The sequence below is a fragment of the Salmo salar genome, chromosome 07 (genome assembly GCF_965601325.2).
Source record: "Salmo salar chromosome 07, fSalSal1, whole genome shotgun sequence".
NCBI classification, from domain to species: domain Eukaryota; kingdom Metazoa; phylum Chordata; class Actinopteri; order Salmoniformes; family Salmonidae; genus Salmo; species Salmo salar.
This window is the reverse complement of record NC_138297.1, coordinates 45,622,919-45,650,426: the sequence shown is the minus strand read 5'-3', so window position 1 is coordinate 45,650,426 and position 27,508 is coordinate 45,622,919. Positions and strand designations below refer to the sequence as shown.

The following is a 27,508-nucleotide window of genomic DNA, read 5'->3' as shown; positions in this document are numbered from 1 at the left end:
GCCCTCTCAGGAGCTGTGGACAGGCCATTTCATCTGCCCCGCGAAGCCACATAAATCACAGAGCCTCTATTTTCTCACCCGCCGCTCCGGGAGACCCACGACGCCGCACACACACACACACAGACACACACACAGACACAGACACAGACACACAGACAGACAGACACAGACACACACACACACGCAGACACACAGACACAGACACACACACAGACACACACGCAGACACAGACACACACGCAGACACAGACACACACGCAGACACACACACAGACACACACGCAGACGCAGACACACCCACAGACACAGATACACACACAGACACAGACACACACACGACACACACACAGACACACACACAGACACACACACAGACACACACACAGACACACACACAGACGCAGACACACACACAGACACAGACGCAGACGCACACACAGACGCACACACAGACGCAGACACAGACGCAGACACAGACGCAGACACAGACGCAGACACAGACGCAGACACACACACAGATGTAGACACACACAGACGCACACACAGACGCAGACACACACACAGACACACACACAGACACAGACACACACGCAGCACCCCGAAGCAGACACACACACAGAAGCAGACACACACACACAGACACAGACACACAGACACAGACACACACGCAGACACAGACACACACACAGACGCAGACGCACACACAGACGCAGACACACACACAGACGCAGACACACACACAGACGCAGACACACACACAGACGCAGACACACACACAGACGCAGACACACCCACAGCCGCCGATTAATGATTTTCCAACCATCCGAAACAAAGATCATGACAGCAGACAGGGGTTGTCGACTAACTCCCGACACTGCCAACATGTCATGTTTCCACTGTAGGACTAAGCATGCACACGCTCAGACATGGGTCCCTGTTGTGTATGGTACAATTACTTCATAATGTGTTTCTCTCTCCCTTCAATGTGTCTCTCTTTCTCTGTGATGGGTATGAAGTTCCTCAGGCAAGAGGAAAGTACATTTTTTTTAGGAGCATTCTGATTGGTTTCCATGGCCAGGCTCTGAGCACTGGGCACACTGTCGGGGTGGGCACCAACTCAAAATCCCAATTTACTACTCGCACCAAATTGCCAAGGAATGGAGTTGAGTTGGGAGAAGAATTTACAAGCATATTATATTCACAACATGTGGGTACATCTACTGCCATATTTTACTGAAATAAAGAAGTGTTACGGTTCACTTTGTAACTTTATATCTCCTCCGGGGCCCGCTGGGTGGCTGGGGGCCTCTTACTGAACATATACAGGCATATACACCCCTGTTTCTACACTGTTCTACAACTCATTCACTCATGTCTATATGCTGTGTGTTTGAATGACAAACTCTAGATTACATCTCAAGTCAATTGGCTGTTTGTCTGTATGACTTGGATCAAAATAAGATCACTTGAGAGAAGACAGAATTCCCTCAACTGATTTATGCACAGCTAGTTTCCTCAATTAAGTTATCTGCCATGTTCAGTTACTGCCTGGTCTGGTAGTTTTCACACTATGCTTGATAATGGTGGGTGAGGGACACCTCTACACTGTAAACAAGTACTCTTTGGATCAATCCCAAAAATGAAGTTAGGTTTTCTCAATTGAAAAATACTACGTTTGTTGAAACCAACAGTATGACTCAATTCCAACTGTTTTAACCAATTATTACCAAACCTATATTTCAAGTTGCAACTTACCGGTTTCAACACTTAATTAAAGACATGACACTCAACGACATTCACTCTGATGGATGGACACAAACAACACCATAAAAACTATGCCCCTAATAAGCCACGCCTCCAAATCTTCTGATAGGCTGCTGCCGTTACATTGCCCCCAGTGCTAGAAGCTTTCATTCAATTCAAAAAAATCACATTGATCTGTTGAATTCGTTACTTGATTTCAGACAAATTTAATAGAATAGGTTTGAATGACCCAAAGCGAAATGTTCAATCATTCCAGTCAGTAAAAGCACTTCAGATAAACAACAGCATTGTCCCACTGTGTTCTAAAATACAGAGAAGACCTGGAGGGCCAAGGTGTTTGTCATGACTGGGAAACTGTTCATAGTCTGAAACGTAACACACTTCCCGCGAAACACACAGTAGCCCATCACAATGGAACAAACAATTGCAGATGTGTGTGTGTGGACGTGTTTAACTATACTTGTGGGCAAAAGTCCCCACAAGAATAGTAAATTAACAAAAATTTGACCAACTGGGGACATTTTGTTGGTCCCCATAAGGTCAAATGCTTTTTCTAGGGGGTTTAGGGTTAAGGTTAGAATTAGTGTTAGGGTTAGAATTAGGTTTAAGGTTAGGAGATAGGGGTTCGTTTTAGGGTTAGGAGCTAGGGTTAGGTTCATGGTTAAGGTTAGGTTTTTGGGTTAAGGTTAGGGTTAGGTTTAGGGTACAGGTTAGGGTTAGGATTAGGGTTAGGGAAAATAGAATTTTGAATGGGACTGAATTGTATGTCCCCAAAAGGTTAGCTGCGCAAGACTGTGTGTGTGTGTGTGTGTGTGTGTGTGTGTGTGTGTGTGTGTGTGTGTGTGTGTGTGTGTGTGTGTGTGTGTGTGTGTGTGTGTGTGTGGGGAGCGAATGTAAAATCGAGTGAAAGGGAGGTATCTGTGTGTATTTCCTCAACAATGACAGAATAAATTCTCTAAAACTCTCTAAAACTCTGGCTACCATTTCAGAGACAGGCACCCGCCCAGCCGCCTCGGTAACCGGCGGTAACCGGTGAAGTGGCTACTGCCATTGTAACCATGAACCGCATGCGGCTGCGTAAATTAATGAGAGGCACCTCCAGCTCCTCTGAAGACCTCATACACCATCATCAGCCTGGATTCAACATCTACACATAGTGTCCAAAATGGCACCCTATTCTCGATATAGTGCACAGCTTTTGAACAGGGCTCTGGTCAAAAGTAGTGCACTTGGGAATAGGATGCCATTGCGGAAACATACTATGCATCCAACCCAATAGCCTGGGTTAAATCCAGGCTAATATTACGTCACACATAGTGCACTATTTAAGGAACAGGGTGCCATGTCAGACAGACATGAAATCATCTGTAGAAGCATTAAAGGGGAGTTATAAACAAAATATATATGGCCCATCTGCAGGCACTACATGCGGGATGGAGTGCCCTCCCCTCAACAGAGGAACAGGTGTCCAGAAAGGGGTGTGGTGGGTACCTGCGGGGCTGCTGAGAGGTGGCTGGATTAGCTAAACCCTCCACGGGCAGGGATAGGGGAGGGTGATGAGTGACAGCAACGGGTCATGCCTAGGTTCATTCAGGGTTAGGAGACGCCTCCACATGAACCTAATATAATATTAGTGAGGAAGGAGATGGTTACTCACAGAGTGTGTGTTTATGTGTGTTTATCAAGGCCAGTCAGTGTGTGTGTGCGACTGCATGTGTGAGGCATGTGTGCCTAACACACATGCCCGTGTATATTAATCAAGGTATAATGTGTGTTTGTGTGCCAGTCCCTCTGTACGTGCCAGTCTGTGAACACGTTCAGGGGTCTGAGATGATTCCTACACACTGTGTCCTTCTGGGTAGTGTGGGTTGATACTGTACACTACCTCAGTTCATCAGACACATCTTGGAGTGTGACCAGGTTATCTCTGGGATAATATGGGACCAGGTTTGACATGACTGGGCAGTGGGGGGGAAGAGGGAGGGGGCACAATCTCTGTCCAGTCTGTCCTCACAAAGAGAAAGAGAGAGAGAGAGAGAGAGAGAGAGAGAGAGAGAGAGAGAGAGAGAGAGAGAGAGAGAGAGAGAGAGAGAGAGAGAGAGAGAGAGAAAGAAAGAGAAATTACTAAAATAGGACCTTAGACCTCATTGTGCTCTTGGGAATAATTTTTATTTACATGGCAATTTGGTCAGAAATGTTGCAGGTGGGGAGGTTCAAGTCCCTAGTGAGACACCATAGTAGAATGATGGGGAGGTTCAAGTCCCTAGTGAAACACCATGGTAGAATGATGGGGAGGTTCAAGTCCCTAGTGAGACACCATGGTAGAATGATGGGGAGGTTCAAGTCCCTAGTGAGACACCATGGTAGAATGATGGGGAGTTTCCTAGTGAGACACCATGGTAGATTGATGGGGAGGTTCAAGTCCCTAGTGAGACACCATATTAGAATGATGGGGAGGTTCAAGTCCCTAGTGAGACACCATGGTAGAATGATGGGGAGGTTCAAGTCCCTAGTGAGACACCATGGTAGGATGATGGGGAGTTTCCTAGTGAGACACCATGGTAGATTGATGGGGAGGTTCAAGTCCCTAGTGAGACACCATATTAGAATGATAGGGAGGTTCAAGTCCCTAGTGAGACCCCATGGTAGAATGATGGGGAGGTTCAAGTCCCTAGTGAGACACCATGGTAGAATGATGGGGAGGTTCAAGTCCCTAGTGAGACACCATGGTAGAATGATGGGGAGGTTCCTAGTGAGACACCATGGTAGAATGATGGGGAGGTTCCTAGTGCGACACCACAGTAGAATGATGGGGAGCTTCCAAGTGAGACACCATGGTAGAACGATGGGGAGGTTCCTAGTGCGACACCATGGTAGAATGATGGGGAGGTTCCTAGTGAGACACCATGGTAGAATGATGGGGAGGTTCCTAGTAGGACACCATGGTAGAATGATGGGGAGGTTCCTGGTGAGACACCATGGTAGAATGATGGGGAGGTTCCTAGTGCGACACCATGGTAGAATGATGGGGAGGTTCCTGGTGAGACACCATGGTAGAATGATGGGGAGGTTCCTGGTGAGACACCATGGTAGAATGATGGGGAGGTTCCTGGTGAGACACTATGGCAGAGTGGAGGGATGTATTAGAAGAGGAAATGGTAGAATGATGATTTACTGGAAAAGATGGGTTGATCTGTGGCTGTCTGAAGGATGGAATTAATGAGTAATGGAATAAATACATGCACAGTATAAATGTTTGAGGTCCTCCAATCAGGGGTGAGGGTGGGGATGTGATTATTGTATGTTTAGCGTTTTGTTATTTATGTTTTGGGTTTTGGTTTCACACTAACTGGTCTGTGTGTTCTGGTCCTGGTGGTTCTGGGTGCGCTCGCTTCCATGCCAGCCCGGGCGTCGGCCGGGGTTTGGTCCTTCCCACCCTTGGAAAATCCCCTTGGTCTGTGGGCGGGGGCTTCGCCTTGCCGGGGTCTCGGGGTGGGTGGGGCTGAGCGCACCCACTGACCAGAGCACCCACGGTGGAATGGCCATTCATATTGCCTTTATATTGTATTTTATTGTATTGCTGTTGTTTAAAAAATAAATAATGTATTACTCAAATGTAATGTAAATGTAGAGAGACATACCGCATATATATATATAAATATACTGCTCAAAAAAATAAAGGGAACACTTAAACAACACATCCTAGATCTGAATTAAAGAAATAATCTTATTAAATACTTTTTTCTTTACATAGTTGAATGTGCTGACAACAAAATCACACAAAAATAATCAATGGAAATCCAATTTATCAACCCATGGAGGTCTGGATTTGGAGTCACACTCAAAATTAAAGTGGAAAACCACACTACAGGCTGATACAACTTCGATGTAATGTCCTTAAACCAAGTCAAAATGAGGCTCAGTAGTGTGTGTGGCCTCCACGTGCCTGTATGACCTCCATACAACGCCTGGGCATGCTCCTGATGAGGTGGCGGATGGTCTCCTGAGGGATCTCCTCCCAGACCTGGACTAAAGCATCCGCCAACTCCTGGACAATCTGTAGTGCAACGTGGCGTTGGTGGATGGAGCGAGACATGATGTCCCAGATGTGCTCAATTGGATTCAGGTCTGGGGAACGGGCGGGCCAGTCCATAGCATCAATGCCTTCCTCTTGCAGGAACTGCTGACACACTCCAGCCACATGAGGTCTAGCATTGTCTTGCATTAGGAGTAACCCAGGGCCAACCGCACCAGCATATGGCCTCACAGGGGGTCTGAGGATCTCATCTCCGTACCTAATGGCAGTCAGGCTACCTCTGGCGAGCACATGGAGGGCTGTGCAGCCCCCCAAAGAAATGCCACCCCACACCATGACTGACCCACCGCCAAACCGGTCATGCTGGAGGATGTTGCAGGCAGTAAGTAGAACGTTCTCCACAGCATCTCCAGACTCTGTCACGTCTGTCACGTGCTCAGTGTGAACCTGCTTTCATCTGTGAAGAGCACAGGGCGCCAGTGGCGAATTTGCCAATCTTGGTGTTCTCTGGCAAATGCCAAACGACCTGCACGGTGTTGGGCTGTAAGCACAACCCCCACCTGTGGACGTCGGGCCCTCATACCACCCTCATGGAGTCTGTTTCTGACCGTTTGAGCAGACACATGCACATTTGTGGCCTGCTGGAGGTCATTTTGCAGGGCTCTGGCAGTGCTTCTCCTGCTCCTCCTTGCACAAAGGCGGAGGTAGCGGTCCTGCTGCTGGGTTGTTGCCCTCCTACGGCCTCCTCCACGTCTCCTGATGTACTGGCCTGTCTCCTGGTAGCGCTTCCATGCTCTGGACACTATGCTGACAGACACAGCAAACCTTCTTGCCACAGCTCGCATTGATGTGCCATCCTGGATGAGCTGCACTACCTGAGCCACTTGTGTGGGTTGTAGACTCCGTCTCATGCTACCACTAGAGTGAAAGCACCGCCAGCATTCAAAAGTGACCAAAACATCAGCCAGGAAGCATAGGAACTGAGAAGTGGTCTGTGGTCCCCACCTGCAGAACCACTCCTTTATTGGGGGTGTCTTGCTAATTGCCTATAATTTCCACCTGTTGTCTATTCCATTTGCACAACAGCATGTGGAATTTATTGTCAATCAGTGTTGCTTCCTAAGTGGACAGTTTGATTTCACAGAAGTGTGATTGACTTGGAGTTACATTGTGTTGTTTAAGTGTTCCCTTTATTTTTTTGAGCAGTGTATAGAGAGAGAGAGAGAGAGAGAGAGAGAGAGAGAGAGAGAGAGAGAGAGAGAGAGAGAGAGAGAGAGAGAGAGAGAGAGAGAGAGAGAGAGAGAGAGAGAGAGAGGGAGAGAGAGAGAGAGAAAGAGAGATGGAAGGAAACAGGCGTGGAGACTCCTCTGGAACACCTAGAAGCTGCTGCTATTCCCGTCTGGGAAGAGCAGGGAGACAAGCGTCCGATTGAGGGCCACAGGGGCAGGCTGTGACTGGACTGGGGCTGGTCAGAGGTGGGTAGAAGTGGGCTGGAGGAATACACCAGGCTGCTTTAGAGGCTGTTTACCCCCAGCATCTCTGACAGGCCAACTAATTACACATGTTAACTGAGGAATGGCTTTGATGTAAAAAAAAATTGAGTGATATAGAGAGGACAGGAGAGGAGAGACTGAGAGACAGAGTTGGTGGAAAGAGAGAGGGGATAGGAGGGTGAGGGGTAGATAGAGAGGGACAGAACGGAGCATGAAAGAGAGAGAGAAAGAGAGAGAGTATGAGAGGAAAGGGAGATATTCACATCCAGGTTCGTGGGTTTTCCAGAGAGCAAACATGGAATGTTTCTATTTCTGTGTCTCTTTCACTCTTTCTTCAGCTTGTCTGAATTCCCTCTGACTGTGTGCCCTAACAGCCCTGCTTCCCTGCTCACACTGCCCTACTAGCCCAATCCAAGACCATAGAACGAGCTAGAGAGAGGGAGAGAGAGAGAGAGAGAGAGAGAGAGAGAGAGAGAGAGAGAGCGAGAGAGGGGTCACCTCATTGCCCCTCACTCTCCTCCACCCCCTCAGTCACTCACCTCTCTCCACATTCCTGAAGTGTCCGATAGTGACATCACAGAGATGATGGATGAGGATCCTTCCATGTCTCTCTGAACTCCTCAATTACAGTGCTGCTGCTGCTGTGTGTGTGTGTGTGTGTGTGTGTGTGTGTGTGTGTGTGTGTGTGTGTGTGTGTGTGGTGTGTGTGTGTGTGTGCGGCGAGTCTGTGTGTGTGTGTGCATACTACTGTTTGTGTGCCTGTGTCCAGTGTCTGTCCAGTGTGTGTGTGTGTGTGTGTGTGTGTGTGTGTGTGTGTGTGTGTGTGTGTGTGTGTGTGTGTGTGTGTGTGTGTGTGTGTGTGTGTATGCGCGTGCGGCGAGTCTGTGTGTGTGTGTGCATACTACTGTTTGTGTGCCTGTGTCCGTGTCGCCAGTGTGGGGGAGTGTGAGTGTGAGGTGGTGGAGTGTGTGGGTGGGTGTGGTGTGTGTGTGTGTGTGTGTGTGTGTGTGTGTGTGTGTGTGTGTGTGTGTGTGGGGGGGGGCCTATTTCTTGAACTGTGTATTTTTGGAGGAATGTGCTGTGATTCCTCAGTGCAGAGGAGGATGTTCTCTCTGCCTCCCCCCGTCACCTCTCAGATCCTCACTGATCCAGACTGAGACCATAAATGAAGTCTGACAGGTGGAATGGGCCGGGGAAGCCGGAGCACCAGCGAGGTTAAGGATGAAAACCGCAATCAGCCGTAGGAGGATCACACGGACGAGAAACATGCGTGTCAGAAGTCACGCATCCTGCCCACTCCTCGCCGCGTTCCGCGGTTAATGGTCACTGCACAAAGGTGAGGCATGGTGGACGCTGGTGTTGCACATTTTGGGTAATATTCAGAGGTGGAAACCTTCCGTGGGAATTAACTGGAATATATGGGAATTAACGGAAATATATGGGAATTAACGGGAATATATGCGAATTAATATTAATACCATTTAAATGTAGATGTTTTTTTGCATTGGATATATTCCTAGGGCGCATAAACCTTTTACCTTATCATAAGTAGACATAATTGAAAATTTTTAAATTCTTCCAATAGAAGTTTTAGAACACCTACTCATTCAAGGGTTTCTCTTTATTTTTTACTATTTTCTACATTGTAGAATAATAGCGAAGACATAAAAACTATGAAATAACACATATGGAATCATGTACTAACCAAAAAAAGTGTTAAACAAAATAAAATATTTTTTATATTTGAGATTCTTCAAAGAGCCACCCTTTGCCTTGATGACAGCTTTGCACACTCTTGGCATTCACTCAACCAGCTTCATGAGGTAGTCACCTGGAATGCATTTCAATTAACAGGTGAGCCTTCTTAAAAGTTAATTTGTGGAATGTTTTTCCTTCATGCATTTCAGCCAATCATTTGTGTTGTGACAAGGTAGGGGTGGTATACAGAAGATAGCCCTATTTAGTAAAAGACCAAGTCCATATTATGGCAAGAACTAGGCTCAAATAAGCAAAGAGAAACGACAGTCCATCATTAATTTAAGACATGAAGGTCAGTCAATATGGAACATTTCAAGAACTTTGAAAGTTTTTTCAAGTGCAGTTGCAAAAACCATCAAGTGCTATGATGAAACTGGCTCTCATGAAGACCACCACAGGAATGGAAGACCCAGAGTTACCTATGCAGCAGAGAATAAGTTCATTAGAGTTAACTGCACCTCAGAAATTGCAGCCCAAATAAATGCTTCACAGAGTTCAAGTAAAAGACACATCTCAACATCAACTGTTCAGAGGAGACTGTGTGAATCAGGCCTTCATGGTCGAATTGCTGCAAAGAAACCACTACTAAAGGACACCAATAATAAGAAGAGCCAAGAAACACAAGCAATGGACATTAGACCGGTGGAAATTTGTCCTTTGGTCTGGAGTCCAAATGTGAGATTTTTGGTTCCAACCGCTGTGTCTTTGTGAGATGCAGTGTGGGTGAACGGATGATCTCTGCATGTGTGGTTCCCACCGTGAAGCATGGAGGAGGAGGTGTGATGGTGGGGGGTTGCTTTGCTGGTGACACTGTCAGTGATTTATTTAGAATTCAAGGCACACTTAACCAGCATGGCTACCACAGCATTCTGCAGCGATACGCCATCCCATCTGGTTTGGGCTTAGTGGGACTATAATTTGTTTTTCAATTGGACAATGACCCAACACACCTCAAGACTGTGTAAGGGCTATTTGACCAAGATGGAGAGTGATTGAGTGCTGCATCAGATGACCTGGCCTCTACAATCCCCCGACCTCAACCAAATTGAGATGGTTTGGGATGAGTTGGACCGCAGAGTGAAGGAAAAGCAGCCAACAAGTGCTCAGCATATGTGGGAACTCCTTCAAGACTGTTGGAAAAGCATTCCAGGTGAAGCTGGCTGAGAGAATGCCAACACTGTGCAAAGCTTTCATCGAGGCAAAGGGTGGCTATTTTTATATGTTAAACACTTTTTTGGTTACTACATGATTCCATACAGTATGTGTTATTTCATCGTTTTGACGTCTTCACTATTATTCCACAATGTAGAAAATAGTAAAAATAAAGAAAAACCCTTGAATGAGTAGGTGTTCTAAAACTGTTGACCGGTAGTGTAGTTACGAATTGTACTTTAAATAAATGAGTTGACTCTTCACATGGGATGATTTCACTGAACAACAAAAGAAAGGGAATATTGAATGATCCCCAATGATCCATCGCATCGCCCAGAAACGCTTTCAACATACATCTGAAAAATGATAGTCTAGAAACTAAAGCTTTGGTTGTCTTCCTCTCAGGCTTCCATGTCTTCTCCCTGGACCTCCTCAATGTCCACCGCTTGAACATCTGAGGCCTCATCTTCACTGTCACTTTCCAACCTTGTTGAGGATGGCTCTTTGTCAGGCTCAAAAAGCCTCAAATTTGCCCGGATGACCACCAATTTTTCAACGCTTGTATTGGTCAGCCTGTTGCGTGCTTTGGTGTGTGTGTTCCCAAACAAGGACCAGTTGCACTCTGAAGTGGCTGATGTTGGTGGGATTTGGAGATGGAGGCAACAGGGGAAAGAGCCTCAGATCCACAAAGTTCCTTCCACCAGGTGGCTGATGAGATATGTTGGCACGACTGCCATATTGCATCTCCATCCCAAAGCCCTTGCTTGGAAGTGTACTTTGCCAGACTGCCAAGAACCTTGCCCTCATCCATGCCAAGGTGGCGAGACACGGTAGTGATGACACCATATGCCTTGTTGATCTCTGCACCAGACAGGATGCTCTTGCCAGCATACTTGGGGTCCAACATGTACTCTGCGGCGTGTATGGGCTTCAGGCAGAAGTCTTCACGCTTTTTGATGTATTTCAGAACTGCAGTTTCCACTACTTGGAGCAACAGTGAAGTGGGCAGGGCAGTATGGATTCTTCTCTTACATCTGCAAGCAGAGTCTGAACATCAGACAGGATGGCATTCTCTCCCTCAATCCATGCAATGGCTACTGCTATAGGTTTCAGGAGTTTCAGGCTGCTTACCCCTCTCTCCCAAAATACATCATCCAGGAGGATCCTCTTGATGGAGCTGGGCTGTCCATATCGTCAGACTGTGATATGGCCATTTCTTGGAGAGACTCCTTCCCCTTCAGGAGACTGTCAAACATGATGACAACACTACCCCAACAGGTCTTGCTGGGCAGCTTCAATGTGGCACTCTTATTGTTCTCACTTTGATTGCTGAGGTAGATTGCGGCTATAACTTAATGACCCTTCACATACCTAACCATTTCCTTGACTCTCTTGTAGAGTGTATCTATTATTTTCAGTGCCATGATGTCCCTGAGGAGCAGATTCAATGCATGAGCAGGGTAGGATTCCTCCACTTTAGTCCAAGCAGCCTTCATGTTTGCAGCATTGTCTGTCACCAGTGCAAATACCTTCTGTGGTCCAAGGTCATTGATGACTGCCTTCAGCTCATCTGCAATGTAGAGACCGGTGTGTCTGTTGTCCCTTGTGTCTGTGCTCTTGTAGAATACTGGTTGAGGGGTGGAGATGATGTAGTTAATTATTCCTTGCCCACAAACCTTCGACCACCCATCAGAGATGGTTGGAATACAGTCTGCTTCTCTATGATTTGCTTAACCTTCACTTGAACTCTGCATCCAGCCAATGAGTAGATAAAGCATACCTGGTTAGAGGGGTGTATGCTGGGTGAAGAACATTCAGAAATCTCTTCCAATACACATTGCCTGTGAGCATCAGAGGTGAACCAACTGCATACACAGCTCGAACAAGACATTCATCAGCATTTCTCTGACTACGTTCCTCCATTGAGTCAAAAAAACTTCTGATTCCAGGAGGACCATGAGCTGTTGCTATCGATAAGGTGTCTGATTCATCATTTTCACCTCAAATAGAAGTAGAGGGACTTTTGTCAGAGGTTGCTTGTTGTGAGCGCTGAGGGAACTTTATGCACTTGGCCAGATGATTGTGCATCTTTGTTGCATTCTTCACATATGATTTGGCACAGTATTTACAAATGTACACAGCTTTTTCTTCTACATTGGCTGCAGTGAAATGTCTCCACACATCAGATAGTGCCCATGGCATTTTCCTGTAAAGATTAGAAAAAAATGAGTAAATAAAACCCAAATACAATTCCATGTACTGATAAATAGTTAAGAAGTTTGATTAAACAACTAATTTGTAAAAAAAAAAATATATATATATATTTCATGAAACATGTATGGAAACGGGTGAATTAACACTCCTCAGTTGCAGGCTCAAGCAAGCTAAAACCCACAAGGTAGCAAAAACTAACTAGCAGAAATTGTTAACAAGTTAGAAATTATTTAAACACACTTTGCTGTAGGCTACTATTTACTAGTTAACAAAAAAGAATGTATGTCATAAAATATATTCACCCCACCCAGTATTGTAATCAAAACTTACCAGAAAGCATATAGTCCTTGGCTCAGACAGTGTAGTAGTGTGGGATCAATATCATCTCAGTAGTGTGAAAGATCTTGAGAATCAGAAGAGTGCACTGCACATGTGATGGAAAAAAGCACTGTGCATGCAGAGGGTTGCGATTCCATTGAATTAGGGATAGTTTAACCAAAATATGACCCAAGACCTAGAATTGACTTGTGTATCCCACAAAAAAGGTTTACTGTTATAAGCTAACTTTTTTTTTAACGAATTTAAGCAAAATTTCCCAAATTCCAGGGCTTAACTTCAGAAATTTACCGGAAAGTTTCCGACCCTTTGCAACCCTAGTGGATGCCTTCGCATTTGACCCACCAACCTCTAAACCAAATTTTGTAGCGATGTCACGGATCATGTCCGGGGGAAATGCTTATTAGGAGGAGTACTAATGCTTCATATCAGTTGTGATGGTTTGAGAGAGAAAGGCTGGAGAGAGCTACTGAGACGACCCAGACGAGCACAGAGACACATAGACAGTGGAAAAGAACTAAGAAAGTGCCACACACTCATGTCCAGTCTCTACACACACACACACACACACACACACACACACACACACAACACACAGTCCACACACACACACACACACACACACACACACACACACACACACACACACACACACACACACACACACACACACACACACACACAGACTACACACACACACACTTGTCCACTCACCATCGGAGCGGTGGATGCAGGTATGCTGGTTGTCGCTGAGGAAGAAGCCTTGCTTACACATACACTCGTAGCTTCCCATGTTGTTCACACACACCTGCTGGCATCCTCCGTTGTTGTCCATGCACTCATCCACGTCTGAGAGAGAGAGAGAGAGAGAGAGAGAGAGAGAGAGAGAGAGAGAGAGAGAGAGACAGAGAGAGAGAGAGAGAGCGGGGGGAGAGAAAACTACCAGTCAGGCAAAGACATAGCCTTCCTTAACGGCGGGATGCTTGCTTGGCTTGACAAACAAACCCCAAGCGTCTCAGTCGTAGACCAGGTATGTATTTGTGCCTGTGTTTGTTGAGGAAGGATTGTCCTTCTCTTTCTTCTTTCTGAAGGCCTATTGAAGTCTGGTGAGGGTGAGGAGATGTGGGGATGACACCAGAGGCAGGAATGTAACCCTGTGGACTCACACTACCCAGACAGGACAGAGCTGAGCTGAGCTGAGCTCTTTTTACTGGCTGACCAGCCACTGCTTGGTACAGTAAGACTGAGTAAAAGGTATTGAATATGAGAGCGAGAGCGAGAGAGAGAGAGAGAGAGAGAGAGAGAGAGAGCGAGAGAGCGAGAGAGCGAGCGAGAGCGAGAGAGAGAGAGAGAGAGAGAGAGAGAGAGGGAGAGAGAAAGAGAGAGAGAAAGAGAGAGAGAGAGAGAGAGAGAGAGAGAGAGAGAGAGAGAGAGAGAGAGAGAGAGAGTGTGTGCATGTAAGTGCTGGTGTGAGTGTGTGTTTATGGAGCCCTGTTGTGCTGTTGAAAGCCCAGTAAATCACCAATGGGGCATTTAGAGGGAGTGTTAGTTAACTGGAAACCTATAACACCCTCCAATGAGATTAACAGGGATCAAACAGGGCTGGGCTGCTACTGTAGACTAAGACAGAGAGGGAGAGGGAGAGGGAGAGGGAGAGGGAGAGGGAGAGAGAGAGAGAGAGAAAGAGAGAGCCTGCATGTGTGCGCTAACTGGTCCGTGATTAAGCACAAGGCAGTGCGTGTTGTGTTTAGTCTGGTGGTTGTTCAGATGTGTTTGTGTGTTTAGAGCCGGTAGCCAGGCGGCACGGACGCACGCACACTGATGATGTCACAGAGGAGACGGAGAACTGGACACACAGTTCAGAACAACACCGTCTGTCTGTCTGGCCACAACCTCTGTTCCATCCTCCATACAAACACATCTGACAGGTGGTCTAAATACCAAGCTGTGTCTGAAATGGCACCCTATTTCCTACACAGTGCACTACTTTTGACCTGGGAATAGGGTGCCATGTCAGACATGGACCAAAACTCTTCCCCTTACTCCAGTGCAACAACTGGCCCGTGTTTATTTAACCTAGGAACTCGTTGGTAGTGGAGGACAGTAATTGGCTCCATCCGTCATCCATCACAAACCGCTAAGTGAAATGAAAGAGGAGCGGCGTAACCATTTCCCCTTGTGATTAGAGTGCAGGTCTTTACAGGGAGGAAATGAGAGAAGGCTCTGGTTGGGCAGACAGTGCTAAGCGCTAAGGCAGTGTGGAGCCGGGAGACTCTGTCTCTCTAATCTCATCTAGTCAGGTCTGTCTGCTTCTCTGTGATCTGAGGTGGAGCAACCACCCGGCCGGCCGTCTGTCTCTGTCTGCCTGTCTCACCCTCTCATAAACGACCAAGATCAGGGTGGAAGGGCCTCAAACAAGACCTGATCCCTGGTTTATTTTCATAACTCCAGTCCAGGGAGCTACAGTACACTACACTGCTCCTGGTGCCAGGGGGGGTACATACAGTACTGAACTGACTGTACAGTTTTACCTGTCTGTCTGTCTGTCTGTCTGCCTGCCTGCCTGCCTGCCTGCCTGCCTGCCTGCCTGCCTGCCTGCCTGCCTGCCTGCCTGCCTGCCTGGCTTTGAACATGACATGGCCTCCTCAGCGTCCTCAACCCCACGGTCATCAGAACTAAGGTCCTTCCTTTGTCCTGGTCGGATCACCTGGTCATGTAAAACTCTTGTCCTGGTCAGGTCACCTGATCATGTAAAACTCCTGTCCTGGTCAGGTCACCTGGTCATGTAAAACTCCTGTCCTGGTCAGGTCACCTGGTCATGTAAAACTCCTGTCCTGGTCAGGTCACCTGGTCATGTAAAACTCCTGTCCTGGTCAGGTCACCTGGTCATGTAAAACTCCTGCCCCAAATCACGAGTGTTCAGGGGTGATCAAGGCCTGTTTGTCAAGGAGATCAAGAGAGCTTGCTGTCTGTGTGTACCACGGCCTGTCTGTCTGTCTGTGGAGAACAGAGGTTGTATATATTTTGATAGCACTGAGTTAGGCAGAGAGCTTTACAGCTCTGAGTGGCATGTAGGATGTTCTTCGTGCCAGGCTGTAAAGGGTTGTACGATTATCACTGCTGGATCACTGTAGAACTCACAATGGAGGAGCACTGGACCTGGTGCTTCTAACTTACGGTCTGAGACTGAGTCTGCTGACAGCCAGGTCAGTCCAGGCTTAATACACCCAGACCAGCCCTTAATACACCCAGACCAGACCTTAATACACCCAGACCAGACCTTAATACACTCAGACCAGACCTTAATACACCCAGACCAGATCTTAATACACCCGGACCAGCCCTTAATACACCCAGACCAGCCCTTAATACACCCAGACCAGCCCTTAATACACCCAGACCAGAACTTAATACACCCAGACCAGCCCTTAATACACCCAGACCAGCCCTTAATACACCCAGACCAGCCCTTAATACACCCAGACCAGCCCTTAATACACCCAGACCAGCCCTTAATACACCCAGACCAGCCCTTAATACACCCGGACCAGCCCTTAATACACCCAGACCAGACCTTAATACACCCAGACCAGACCTTAATACACCCGGACCAGCCCTTAATACACCCGGACCAGCCCTTAATACACCCGGACCAGCCCTTAATACACCCGGACCAGACCTTAATACACCCAGCCCAGACCTTAATACACCCAGACCAGACCTTAATACACCCGGACCAGCCCTTAATACACCCGGACCAGCCCTTAATACACCCAGACCAGACCTTAATACACCCAGCCCAGACCTTAATACACCCGGACCAGCCCTTAATACACCCAGACCAGCCCTTAATACACCCAGACCAGCCCTTAATACACCCAGACCAGCCCTTAATACACCCAGACCAGCCCTTAATACACCCGGACCAGCCCTTAATACACCCGGACCAGCCCTTAATACACCCGGACCAGCCCTTAATACACCCGGACCAGCCCTTAATACACCCGGACCAGCCCTTAATACACCCGGACCAGCCCTTAATACACCCGGACCAGCCCTTAATACACCCGGACCAGACCTTAATACACCCGGACCAGCCCTTAATACACCCGGACCAGCCCTTAATACACCCAGCCCAGACCTTAATACACCCGGACCAGCCCTTAATACACCCAGCCCAGCCCTTAATACACCCGGACCAGAACTTAATACACCCGGACCAGACCTTAATACACCCGGACCAGACCTTAATACACCCGGACCAGCCCTTAATACACCCAGCCCAGCCCTTAATACACCCGGACCAGAACTTAATACACCCGGACCAGACCTTAATACACCCAGCCCAGACCTTAATACACCCAGACCAGCCCTTAATACACCCAGACCAGCCCTTAATACACCCAGACCAGCCCTTAATACACCCAGCCCAGACCTTAATACACCCAGACCAGCCCTTAATACACCCGGACCAGCCCTTAATACACCCAGACCAGACCTTAATACACCCAGACCAGACCTTAATACACCCGGACCAGCCCTTAATACACCCGGACCAGCCCTTAATACACCCAGACCAGACCTTAATACACCCAGCCCAGACCTTAATACACCCGGACCAGACCTTAATACACCCAGACCAGCCCTTAATACACCCAGACCAGCCCTTAATACACCCAGACCAGCCCTTAATACACCCAGACCAGCCCTTAATACACCCAGACCAGCCCTTAATACACCCAGACCAGCCCTTAATACACCCGGACCAGCCCTTAATACACCCGGACTAGCCCTTAATACACCCGGACCAGCCCTTAATACACCCGGACCAGCCCTTAATACACCCGGACCAGCCCTTAATACACCCGGACCAGCCCTTAATACACCCGGACCAGCCCTTAATACACCCGGACCAGACCTTAATACACCCGGACCAGCCCTTAATACACCCGGACCAGACCTTAATACACCCGGACCAGCCCTTAATACACCCGGACCAGACCTTAATACACCCGGACCAGACCTTAATACACCCAGACCAGCCCTTAATACACCCAGACCAGCCCTTAATACACCCGGACCAGCCCTTAATACACCCGGACCAGCCCTTAATACACCCAGACCAGCCCTTAATACACCCGGACCAGACCTTAATACACCCGGACCAGACCTGTGATTCTGTGTCACACCGCCTGAAATAGAAAGCCACCACATCCTCTCTACCTCTTCCTGGGGTAGAGGACTTTATGTTCTCCTATTCATTTTTCTCCCTCTGTCTCTCCCTCTCTCTGTCTGGGACCCTGTCTGAGTTCCGGACATATCTCCGTGGGGGTTATGGTCTGCTTTTATTTGAGTGCTGGCTTTACCGGGCGACAGTCTCTCCCGTCGGAGCATTTAGGCGGTCGGCTTGTTAAATCCCAGTGGAGAGGACAGAGGCCTTCAGGCCTTGTTAACCGTTAGCGGGGAGAGGAAAGTGTTTACTGTCATGCTAACACAGGGAGGGAGAGGGGAGAGGAGGGGAGGGAGAGGGGAGAGGAGGGGAGATGAGGAGAAGGGTCTTGTGTGGTGTGTGTTTTATCTATGCACACATCATGTTCCAGTGTAAAGCAGTGAACTCCATTTACAATTGATCTGTCTGCATGCCTTTGTGTCTGTCTGACAAAAATATAGGCCTATTGTATATATTGTTTAGGTGCCTAATAACCCTTTAAATATAGTGTTTTATTGTTAGGTACTGTACATATACAGTTGAAGTCGTAAGTTTACGTACACTTAGGTTGGAGTCATTAAAACTCGTTTTTCAACCACTCCACAAATTTCTTGTTAACAAACTACAGTTTTGGCAAGTCGGTTAGGATCTACTTTGTGCATGACACAAGTCATTTTTCCAACAATTGTTTACAGACAGATTATTTCACTTATAATTCACTGTATCACAATTCCAGTGGGTCAGAAGTTTACATACACTAAGTTGACTGAGTCCTCCACAAGTCTGGTTCATCCTTGGGAGCAATTTCCAAACGTCTGAAGGTACCACGTTCATCTGTACAAACAATAGTACGCAAGTATAAACACCATGGGACCATGCAGCCGTCATACCGCTCAGGAAGGAGACGCGTTCTGTCTCCTAGAGATGAACGTACTTTGGTGCGATAAGTGCAAATCAATCCCAGAACAGCAAAGGACCTTGTGAAGATGCTGGAGGAAACAGATACAAAGGTATCTATATCCACAGTAAAACAACACCCAGACGACACTTTCTTCTACTACAAATCTACCATTCCAGTGTTTTTACTTGCTATATTGTATTTACTTTGCCACCATGGCCTTTTTTGCCTTTACCTCCCTTATCTCACCTCATTTGCTCACATTGTATATAGACTTATTTTTCTACTGTATTATTGACTGTATGTTTGTTTTACTCCATGTGTAACTCTGTGTTGTTGTATGTTGTCGAACTGCTTTGCTTTATCTTGGCCAGGTCGCAATTGTAAATGAGAACTTGTTCTCAACTTGCCTACCTGGTTAAATAAAGGTGAAATAAAAAAACTAAAAGCTAAAATAAAAAATGGGTCTTCCAAATGGACAATGACCCCAAGCATACTTCCAAAGTTGTGGCAAAATGGCTTAAGGACAACAAAGTCAAAGTATTGGAGTGGCTAGCACAAAGCCCTGACCTCAATTCTAGAGGGCAGAACTGAAAAAGCGTGTTCGAGCAAGGAGGCCTACAAACCTGACTCAGTTACACCAGCTCTGTAAGGAGGAATGGGCCAAAATTCACCCAACTTATTGTGGGAAGCTTGTGGAAGGCTACCCGGAACGTTTGACCCATGTTAAACAATTTAGAGGCAATGCTACCATATACTAATTGAGTGTATGTAAACTTTTGAACCACTGGGAATGTGATGAAAGAAATAAAAGCTGAAATAAATCATTCTCTCTACTATTATTCTGACATTTCACATTCTTAAAATAAAGTGGTGATCTTAACTGACCTAAGACAGGGACTTTTTACTAGGATGAAATGTCAGGAATTGTGAAAAACTGAGTTTAAATGTATTTGGCTAAGGTGTATGTAAACTTCCGACTTCAACTATAGCTTAGTCTCCCCTCCCTCCCTCCCTCCCTCCCTCCCTCCCTCCCTCCCTCCCTCCCTCCCTCCCTCCCTCCCTCCCTCCCTCCCTCCCTCCCTCCCTCCCTCCCTCCCTCCCTCCCTCCCTCCCTCCCTCCCTCCCTCCCTCCCTCCCTCCCTCCCTCCCTCCCTCCCTCCCTCCCTCCCTCCTCCCTCCCTCCCTCCCTCCCTCCCTCCCTCCCTCCCTCCCTCCCTCCCTCGATGGTCTCTCCTCCTGTTCCATCACGGCAGATAGCCTAGTGGTTAGAGTGTTGGACTTGTAACTGAAAGGTTGCAAGATCAAATCCCCAAGCTGACGAGGTAAGAATCTGTTGTTCTGCCCCTGAACAAGACAGTTAACCCACTGTTCCTAGGCCGTCATTGTAAATAAGAATTTGTTCTTAACCGACTTGCCTAGTTAAGTAAAAAAATCCTCTATTGCTGTATTCACCTGCCAATGTATCTGAGTGTCTCAAAAGGCTTTACAGTCTACGGAGAACATAGGGCCCTCTAAAACATGGAACAAAACCAGCAGTGCCAGTGTTTCAACTGCTCAATGGCTTCAGCCAGAGCCTTCAACTCCTCCAGCCCAGCTACAGTCCCACGCCCTCTGGTCCCAGCTGATTAGGAGAGAGGGACCAGTGGGACTGACAGGAAAATGACAAATAAAGAGGAAAACTGTTTCATCGAAAGTGATAGATTCATATGTGAGGGAGGACCTAAAATGGCTGACTTAGAATAATACACCGTGTTTAGCTGAGCAGCTCTCTCAAGCCTGACTGTAAGAGAGACATGTCACAGCGAGGCTGCAGGGTGAAACAGCATCTGTTCAGAGCTCTACCAAGCAGATGTCCTCTGCAGCATCCACCTCCCACCATCTAACATCCAATATACATTTCTCTACACAATATACCCCATGACACACCTCACTACTCTCCTACTCCCAGTCCCATTTACTTCTCACTAAGCCATACAGGCAAACCTCACCACTGTCCTGAGCCAAAATCCACAACCTTCTAGAGCCAAGGCCTGCACTACAATCTGGAGTTGATCTCTTAGAAGACCCCGATTGAAGTTGAAAGTGCTTTCTCATTTCCATTTGTCTCTATAGACAGTGGTGTAAAGTACTTAAGTAAAAAATACTACCAAGTACTACTTAAGGGCTTTTTTGAGGTATCTGTACTTTACTTTACTAATTATATTTTTAACAACTTTTACTTCACTACTTTCTTTTTACTCCATAGATTTTCCCTGACACCCAAAAGTACTTGTTACATTTCGAATGCTTAGCAGGACAGGAAAATGGTCCAATTCACACATTTATCAAGAGAAAATCCCTGGTCATCTGCTTTGTTTGTAAATTATGTCTGAGTGTTGTCTATCCGTAAATAAAATAAAAATTAAAATAGTGACGTCTGGTTTGTGAAGGAATGTGAAATGATTTATACTTGTACTTTTGATACTTAACTATATTTTAGCGATTACATTTACTTTTGATACTTAAGTACATTTAAAACCAAATACTTTTAGACTTTTACTCAAGTCGTATTTTACTGGGTGACTTTCCCTTTTACTTGAGTCATTTTCTATTAACGCATCTTTACTTTTACTCAAGTATGATAATTGGGTACTTTTCCACCAGTGCCTATAGACAGAACTAAACAGATGACATCAATATGACAGAGGCTTTTACTTTAGAGTAATACAAAGAGATACAGAGAAGAGAGAGATAGATCAGAGACAGAGGGAGAGAGTGTGTGTGAGAGAGAGAGAGAGAGAGAGAGAGAGAGAGAGAGAGAGAGAGAGAGAGAGAGAGAGCTGTTGAACTGTCATCTCCACATTTAATTGATCTTTGCCAACATTTAAACATAAACACTGGCAAGGCACAAGTTTAAACTAGAATGCCTTTGTTTTGCTTGTGTAAACTTTTATTTGGATGCGATGAGGATGTGCTTGACACAAAGGGGGAGAAGGCCGATGGGGAAAGGAGAGGAGAGGAGGGAAGGGTAGAAGAAGGGAGGTGACCAGGGTTGGAAATGAACACCCTCCACCTATCAAATGAGGAAAGATTTTGTCATTGGCGGGTAAGAATGTATATTTGACCAGCCACGTTGGTGGGTGGTCACACAGAGCATGTGGGACCTTTTTGTCTAATCCAAAACCCACATGTAGAAGTTGGTCTAAATGACAAGAACGACTACTAAAGTGTGACTTTGTCCTCGTGTTTCTTGGCTAGTTACATTGTTTTGTTCACATGCTAGGTTGTTTTTCAATGTTAGTTTGAGTTTGCTGCAATTGTCTGCTGCTAGGTCACAGTCTGAGACGTTTTCCATCACAGACAAGCCAGTGCCCAAGTTACCACGGTAACGGTGTGTCCCTTAAAGGGTAGCTGAACTATTTCTGTCTCGCAGGTCACAAAAATGTTATGAAATTAAGCAATATACCCCATGACTTCTTACTAGTAATACAGTTTTTGATTTGGAATATTAGAAACATGCTCATCTGTTGTTTTTTTTGTGATTTTTTTTTGTCTAATTACGGAGAAAAAATATTTGGGCAGGTAAAAAAAATCTCACTGGCTGCTAGACCAAAATATTAACTTCCCATCCTGGAGGTGACGAGAGGAGTAAGAAAGATAAAGGGCGGAGTGGTAGAGAGGAGAGGTGGGAAGATGGGAGAGAAGAGAAAGAGTGATAAGGAGAAATAAGTAAAACCATCGACTGAGTGGAGATGACCCTTCCCTGAGCCTCCATGTTTCATCCAGTCTCTCTCTAAAGAGATATTAGCAATAGCCTGTTGGCTAACCCTTACTCTATTCCTCCTCTTCTCCTCCCTCTCTCCACGTCCCCCCCCCTTTCCTTCCCTCAATCTGTCCGTGCTGTCGTGTCAGAGTTTCAACATTCTATGAGTCTGCAGTCAGGGCCTGTCCCGCTGTGAAGCCAAGGCACTCTTGAGCTAAGACCTCGCGTAAGACTGAAAAGGACGCCTCAGAAAGAAAATAAACTTGTCTGAGCCCTACAGACGGCCATAGCAAGGCACCAAATGATCAACATATTGGGCCCAGCTGTGTCCACGGCCAAAACAAAATAAATACAAGTCTAAATCAAAAAGGTTGAAGAGGAACTGAACAGGACTGACCTTGAATCAGAGTGCAGTGCAACTATGCAATCTTACATCTTAGTGCCCTACACTTGTTGACACAACATACATGGGACACAACTTCCTACACACGTTCTGTTAAGACAGACTGTTCTCTCTCTCTCTCTCTTCCCCTCTCTCTCTCTCTCTCTCTCTCTCTCTACACGTTCTTCTTCCCTCCTGTCCCCCCCCCCCCCCCCCCCCCCCTGTCCCTTCATTTCAAAGCAGCAGGTCTTGAGGTTTCTGGTTATCTATCATTCCGTCAGTCTTCTAGAAGTAGTTGGTGTGGAGAACAACAACAAGTGGTATTTTCTGGGGCTAATGGCCTTCAGAGCAGCGGAACAGCAATACACTCTAACAGTGAAGAATCCCACCAGTGTACCACCAGTGATCTCTGATCCCCAGTCCAACTCCCTGACCCAGACCACTGGACCTGGTTGTACAGCAGCCTCACTGACGAGTAGCCAGGCTGTGAACAAGACATCACACACCTTAGAGTACATGCAGCACAGAGATACAGGGACTGGGAAGTAACAAGGCTGTGTTAACAATCAAAACTGTTTCCAATACCATTTCTGTCTATGATTATAGCCCCCAAGACATAACAAATCACATCAAATTGACTTCAATTGAGTATCTTGGTTCAGCCGCCTTATAACAGTCACTTTAGGGGCCTTTGCAACCCGTCTGAGTACAAACCTAGGGGGAAACATTGTTGGAGCTCTGTTCTGACATCATGTTTACAGCAGTGATTAATGAGACAGAACACAGGAGGCAGGCGGTTACAGTAACCAGACAGGCAGACCCCATATTCTCACTAGTCAGTCACGGAATACATGAGACTTTAATTTACAGCACCTCCAACCTCCAACCCATAATCCCAGCTAACTCAACCCATGCTGCCGTATGTGTGAGGCTGTGACAAGTCCCGAGAGATGCGGTTTGTCTGTGACTGTGTTTACTGTCTGCCGTTGTTCCTAGACTAACCATATATTCACATGGCATTGAGTGAAAGGGTTCTTAGGACTTGGAGAGACATAAGAAACTCTAATGTTGTTGCTGATGAGTCCTACCATTGAAGTGGACAGATTGCGATTGGTAGATGATAGATGTCCATACAGAGTCATTGGGAAACCACGGCTTGGCCCCGCAAACTGTGGGTTGACTATGTGTGTCAGCATTATATATGTAATCCTATATCATGCCTATGTGTCACACATGATACTATTTGTGTACAGGTAACTGCCAAAGTAAAGGAAACATCAACATAAAGTGTCTTAATAGGGCGTTGGGTCGCCACGAGCCAGAACACCTTCAATGCACCTTGGCATAGATTCTACAAGTGTCTGGAACTCTGTTGGAGGGATACGACACCATTCTTCCATGAGAAATTCCATCATTTGGTGATTTGTTGACGGTGGTGAAAACTCTGTCTCAGGCGCTGCTCCATAATCCAGTGTTCAATTGGGTTGAGATCTGGTGACTGAGACGGCCATGGCGTGTCATTTCCATGCTCATCAAACCATTAAGTGGCCACTCTCGCCACGGTAGCCAAAGTAATGGCGTGCCCAGCATTTTTAAATGACCCTAATTAAGCATGATGGGATGTTAATTGCTTGCTTAACTCAGAAACCACACCTGTGTGGAAGCACCTGCTTTCAATATACTTTGTATCCCTCGTTTACTCAAGCGTGTCCAATATTTTGGCAGCCACCTGTATCTCAGAGAGTTAGTGATGAGGGGTAAACACGAAAGGTGGTGATGTTAAAATATCCATGAGTCAATACGCAGGAACTCAGCGCTCATTACTCAAACAGTTTACACTGTATATCTTCACGCCTCAAATATAGATCAAACCCCACTACAGCACCTCTTCCACACCACCACCCCTCAGCCTATGAAACCCTATGACATAACTACACACATATAACTACCTTAAACCCTGATACGGGGTGGCAGGTAGCCTAGTGGTTAGAACCTTTTGAATTCCCGAGCCGATGAGGTAAAAATCTGTTGTTCTGCTCCCGTTCCCCAGTAGGCCGTCATTGTAAATAACAATCTGTTCTTACCTGACTTGCCTAGTAAAATACAGATGCCCATATAAAGGCAGTTTGTACCTGCATACCACTAATTCTATGTCAGCTTCGTAACTCTTCAGACTACCCTGAGTATCACCCTCTACCCAACTGAAATACAGTTGTGGGCACAAACGAATTACAACAGTACAGGTTTCTGTGGCAAACTATCACTGCTGGAGAGCGAGCTTTTTAGTGGCCGCAACTGTACCCTCAACATCGCCACACGCAGAGCCCACCCCCAATGACCCCATCCACTTGTCTCTCCCTCCAACCTGACTGCGCCAGATCCATCCCTCAGATATCTTGGTAGCGATGATGCTCTGATCTGCTCCTCTAATACTCCTGTGACATTTGTTACCGAGCTGCTGTCTGCCTCATACCACGTCATGGCAACACATGGCAACGCAGGCAGAGCGGGGGGGGGGGGGGGGGGGGGCTGGACTGGCTGGGAAGCTGTGAGCCTATGACAAAGCCAGGTCACGACCTCCGACGAGGGCGAAGTTTTCACGAAATAACATTTTTAAAGAGACAGCGACCGTAGCTCTATTCATTGTGTGTCAAAACAGGCAGGTCTCGGCACAAAAACGAGTTAACAGGTGATCTCAGAGGAAAAGTGAGACGGACGGCAGAGTGCTGAAGAGCTGCTGATAGAATCTTCCTGAATGAATGCACTTCGCTAAAAGAATGGGGATTGGGCAACCAGTTGTGGAGAAGTGATGCCATTCCCTGAGCCACACCTAATGGCTCCCACTGATGTTGAGTGATTCACCACCTCAGTGCTCTGTCAAGGAGAACTAGACTGACCGCTGACAGAATGAGAGACAGAAAGAAAAGAGAAAGAAAAAGAGAAACCAATGACAGATGGAGGGGAAAATTGAGAGATGAAAAGGATAGAAGAGGTGAAGAAGAGAGGACGAAGACAGACAGACAGACAGGCAGGCAGGGAAGAAAAGAACGGTGGGATAGAGAGAGAGAGAGAGAGAACGCGAGGAAGCTCCTGGAAGCAGCGGAGGACTCGGAGCGGTGTGCGCCGGCCCTTGGCGGTCCTGACTCTGTTCTCATCCCCATCATCATTCTGTGTTGTATTTGAGACATTCCGCAATAAAGATGTCAAATAGAGAGCAAGTCCATTGCCTCAGGGGGAATGGCTTGGACAGCCTCCAATTCACATCCACCGCCAAGATAACCAAGAGAATACAGAGGGAGAGGAGGTGGAGAAGAGAGAGAGAGCGAAAGAGAGAGAGAGAATTAGGTATGGATTGGCAGTAACGCACAACGGAATCAAGTTTAGAACCAAGATTAGAAATGAATATGAAATAAAAGCTACTAAATCACTTGTCATTGTACTTTTCATTATTTAAATGACTGACCGTGATTAAATTGCATCATAAATGTCTGATAGTGATTAAGTGTCGTCATAACCCGCTGGGCACAGATGTCAATTCAACGTCTATTCCACGTCGGCTCAACGTTCATTTTGTTGAAATGACGTGGAAACGACGTTGATTCAACCCGTGTGTGCCCAGCGGGAAATGTCTGATTAGAAGTGTTTTGATTTCTCTCTTGACATGCTTTCCGATCCCTCCCTTTGAACTCTCCATTCACAGCTAATTAGTGTCTGTTTATTAAAGCTACGTCTTATCAGCATAGTCTGGTTAATGACTTTTTAACAGACATGTGGCCAATTTCCTCCACTCAGCTGTGGAGTGGCAGTGTGACGACTAGAGAACCCTCTATAACCACTCCGACACAAAGACCTGGGTTCAAATAGTACATTATTTAAATTCAAATACTTTAGCTAGGCTTGATTTATCTTGCCCGGCGCAATGGAATCCATAGAATAGTCGCCAAGGTGCAAACCTTATCCATCTGGCACTCCAGGTAGACTAGAGCAAACGCTGAAAGTACGTAAAAGATTTTGAATAGTAGTTGAACCCAGGTCTGCTGACACACAGCCAGCATGTGGCCCATTGATTCCTTCCAAGTGGCCACAGACACATGCAGTAAATCTCTCTCCCTCGTGTTAATTTTCTTTAGTTCACCACAACACACACAATCCAACGAGCCCTCTGCAACCAGCCACCGACAACACAACAGCTGCAGACACTTAAAACACATACACCGGCAGACAGACAGGCACACTGAATTAGAAAAACAACACCAAAACATTAGCAAGCTATCAAACAGGTTTCAAGCAACTCCCCCCGTGTCCCAATCCCGCCTTGCTAAACAGAAAAAGTATTGAATTTCATCCTTGAACCTAAATAAGAGGGAAGCTTAGGTTATTCGTTTTCTCTCTGACATTTTTCCTTCCTTTGTCCATTTGCAACCGGTAACATAAACATTTGACATGCCAAGTTGAATTCTGGGAAGTCAATAGAATAACAACAGGGGTAACATTAAAGTGACATTTTTAAGCGTTAGAAAT

The 27,508-nt window shown here is 46.5% G+C and overlaps 1 protein-coding gene across 1 annotated transcript in view; it reads right to left on the bottom strand.

The window, feature by feature from the left end:
- LOC106609323 (signal peptide, CUB and EGF-like domain-containing protein 1) overlaps positions 1–27,508 on the bottom strand; it is a 105,799-nt gene that overhangs the window by 62,453 nt on the left and 15,838 nt on the right. Inside the window, exon 4 of the mRNA XM_082977217.1 lies at positions 13,456–13,602. Within this exon, the coding sequence (XP_082833343.1) occupies positions 13,456–13,602 (147 nt within the window). The remainder of the gene's footprint in view (positions 1–13,455; positions 13,603–27,508) is intronic.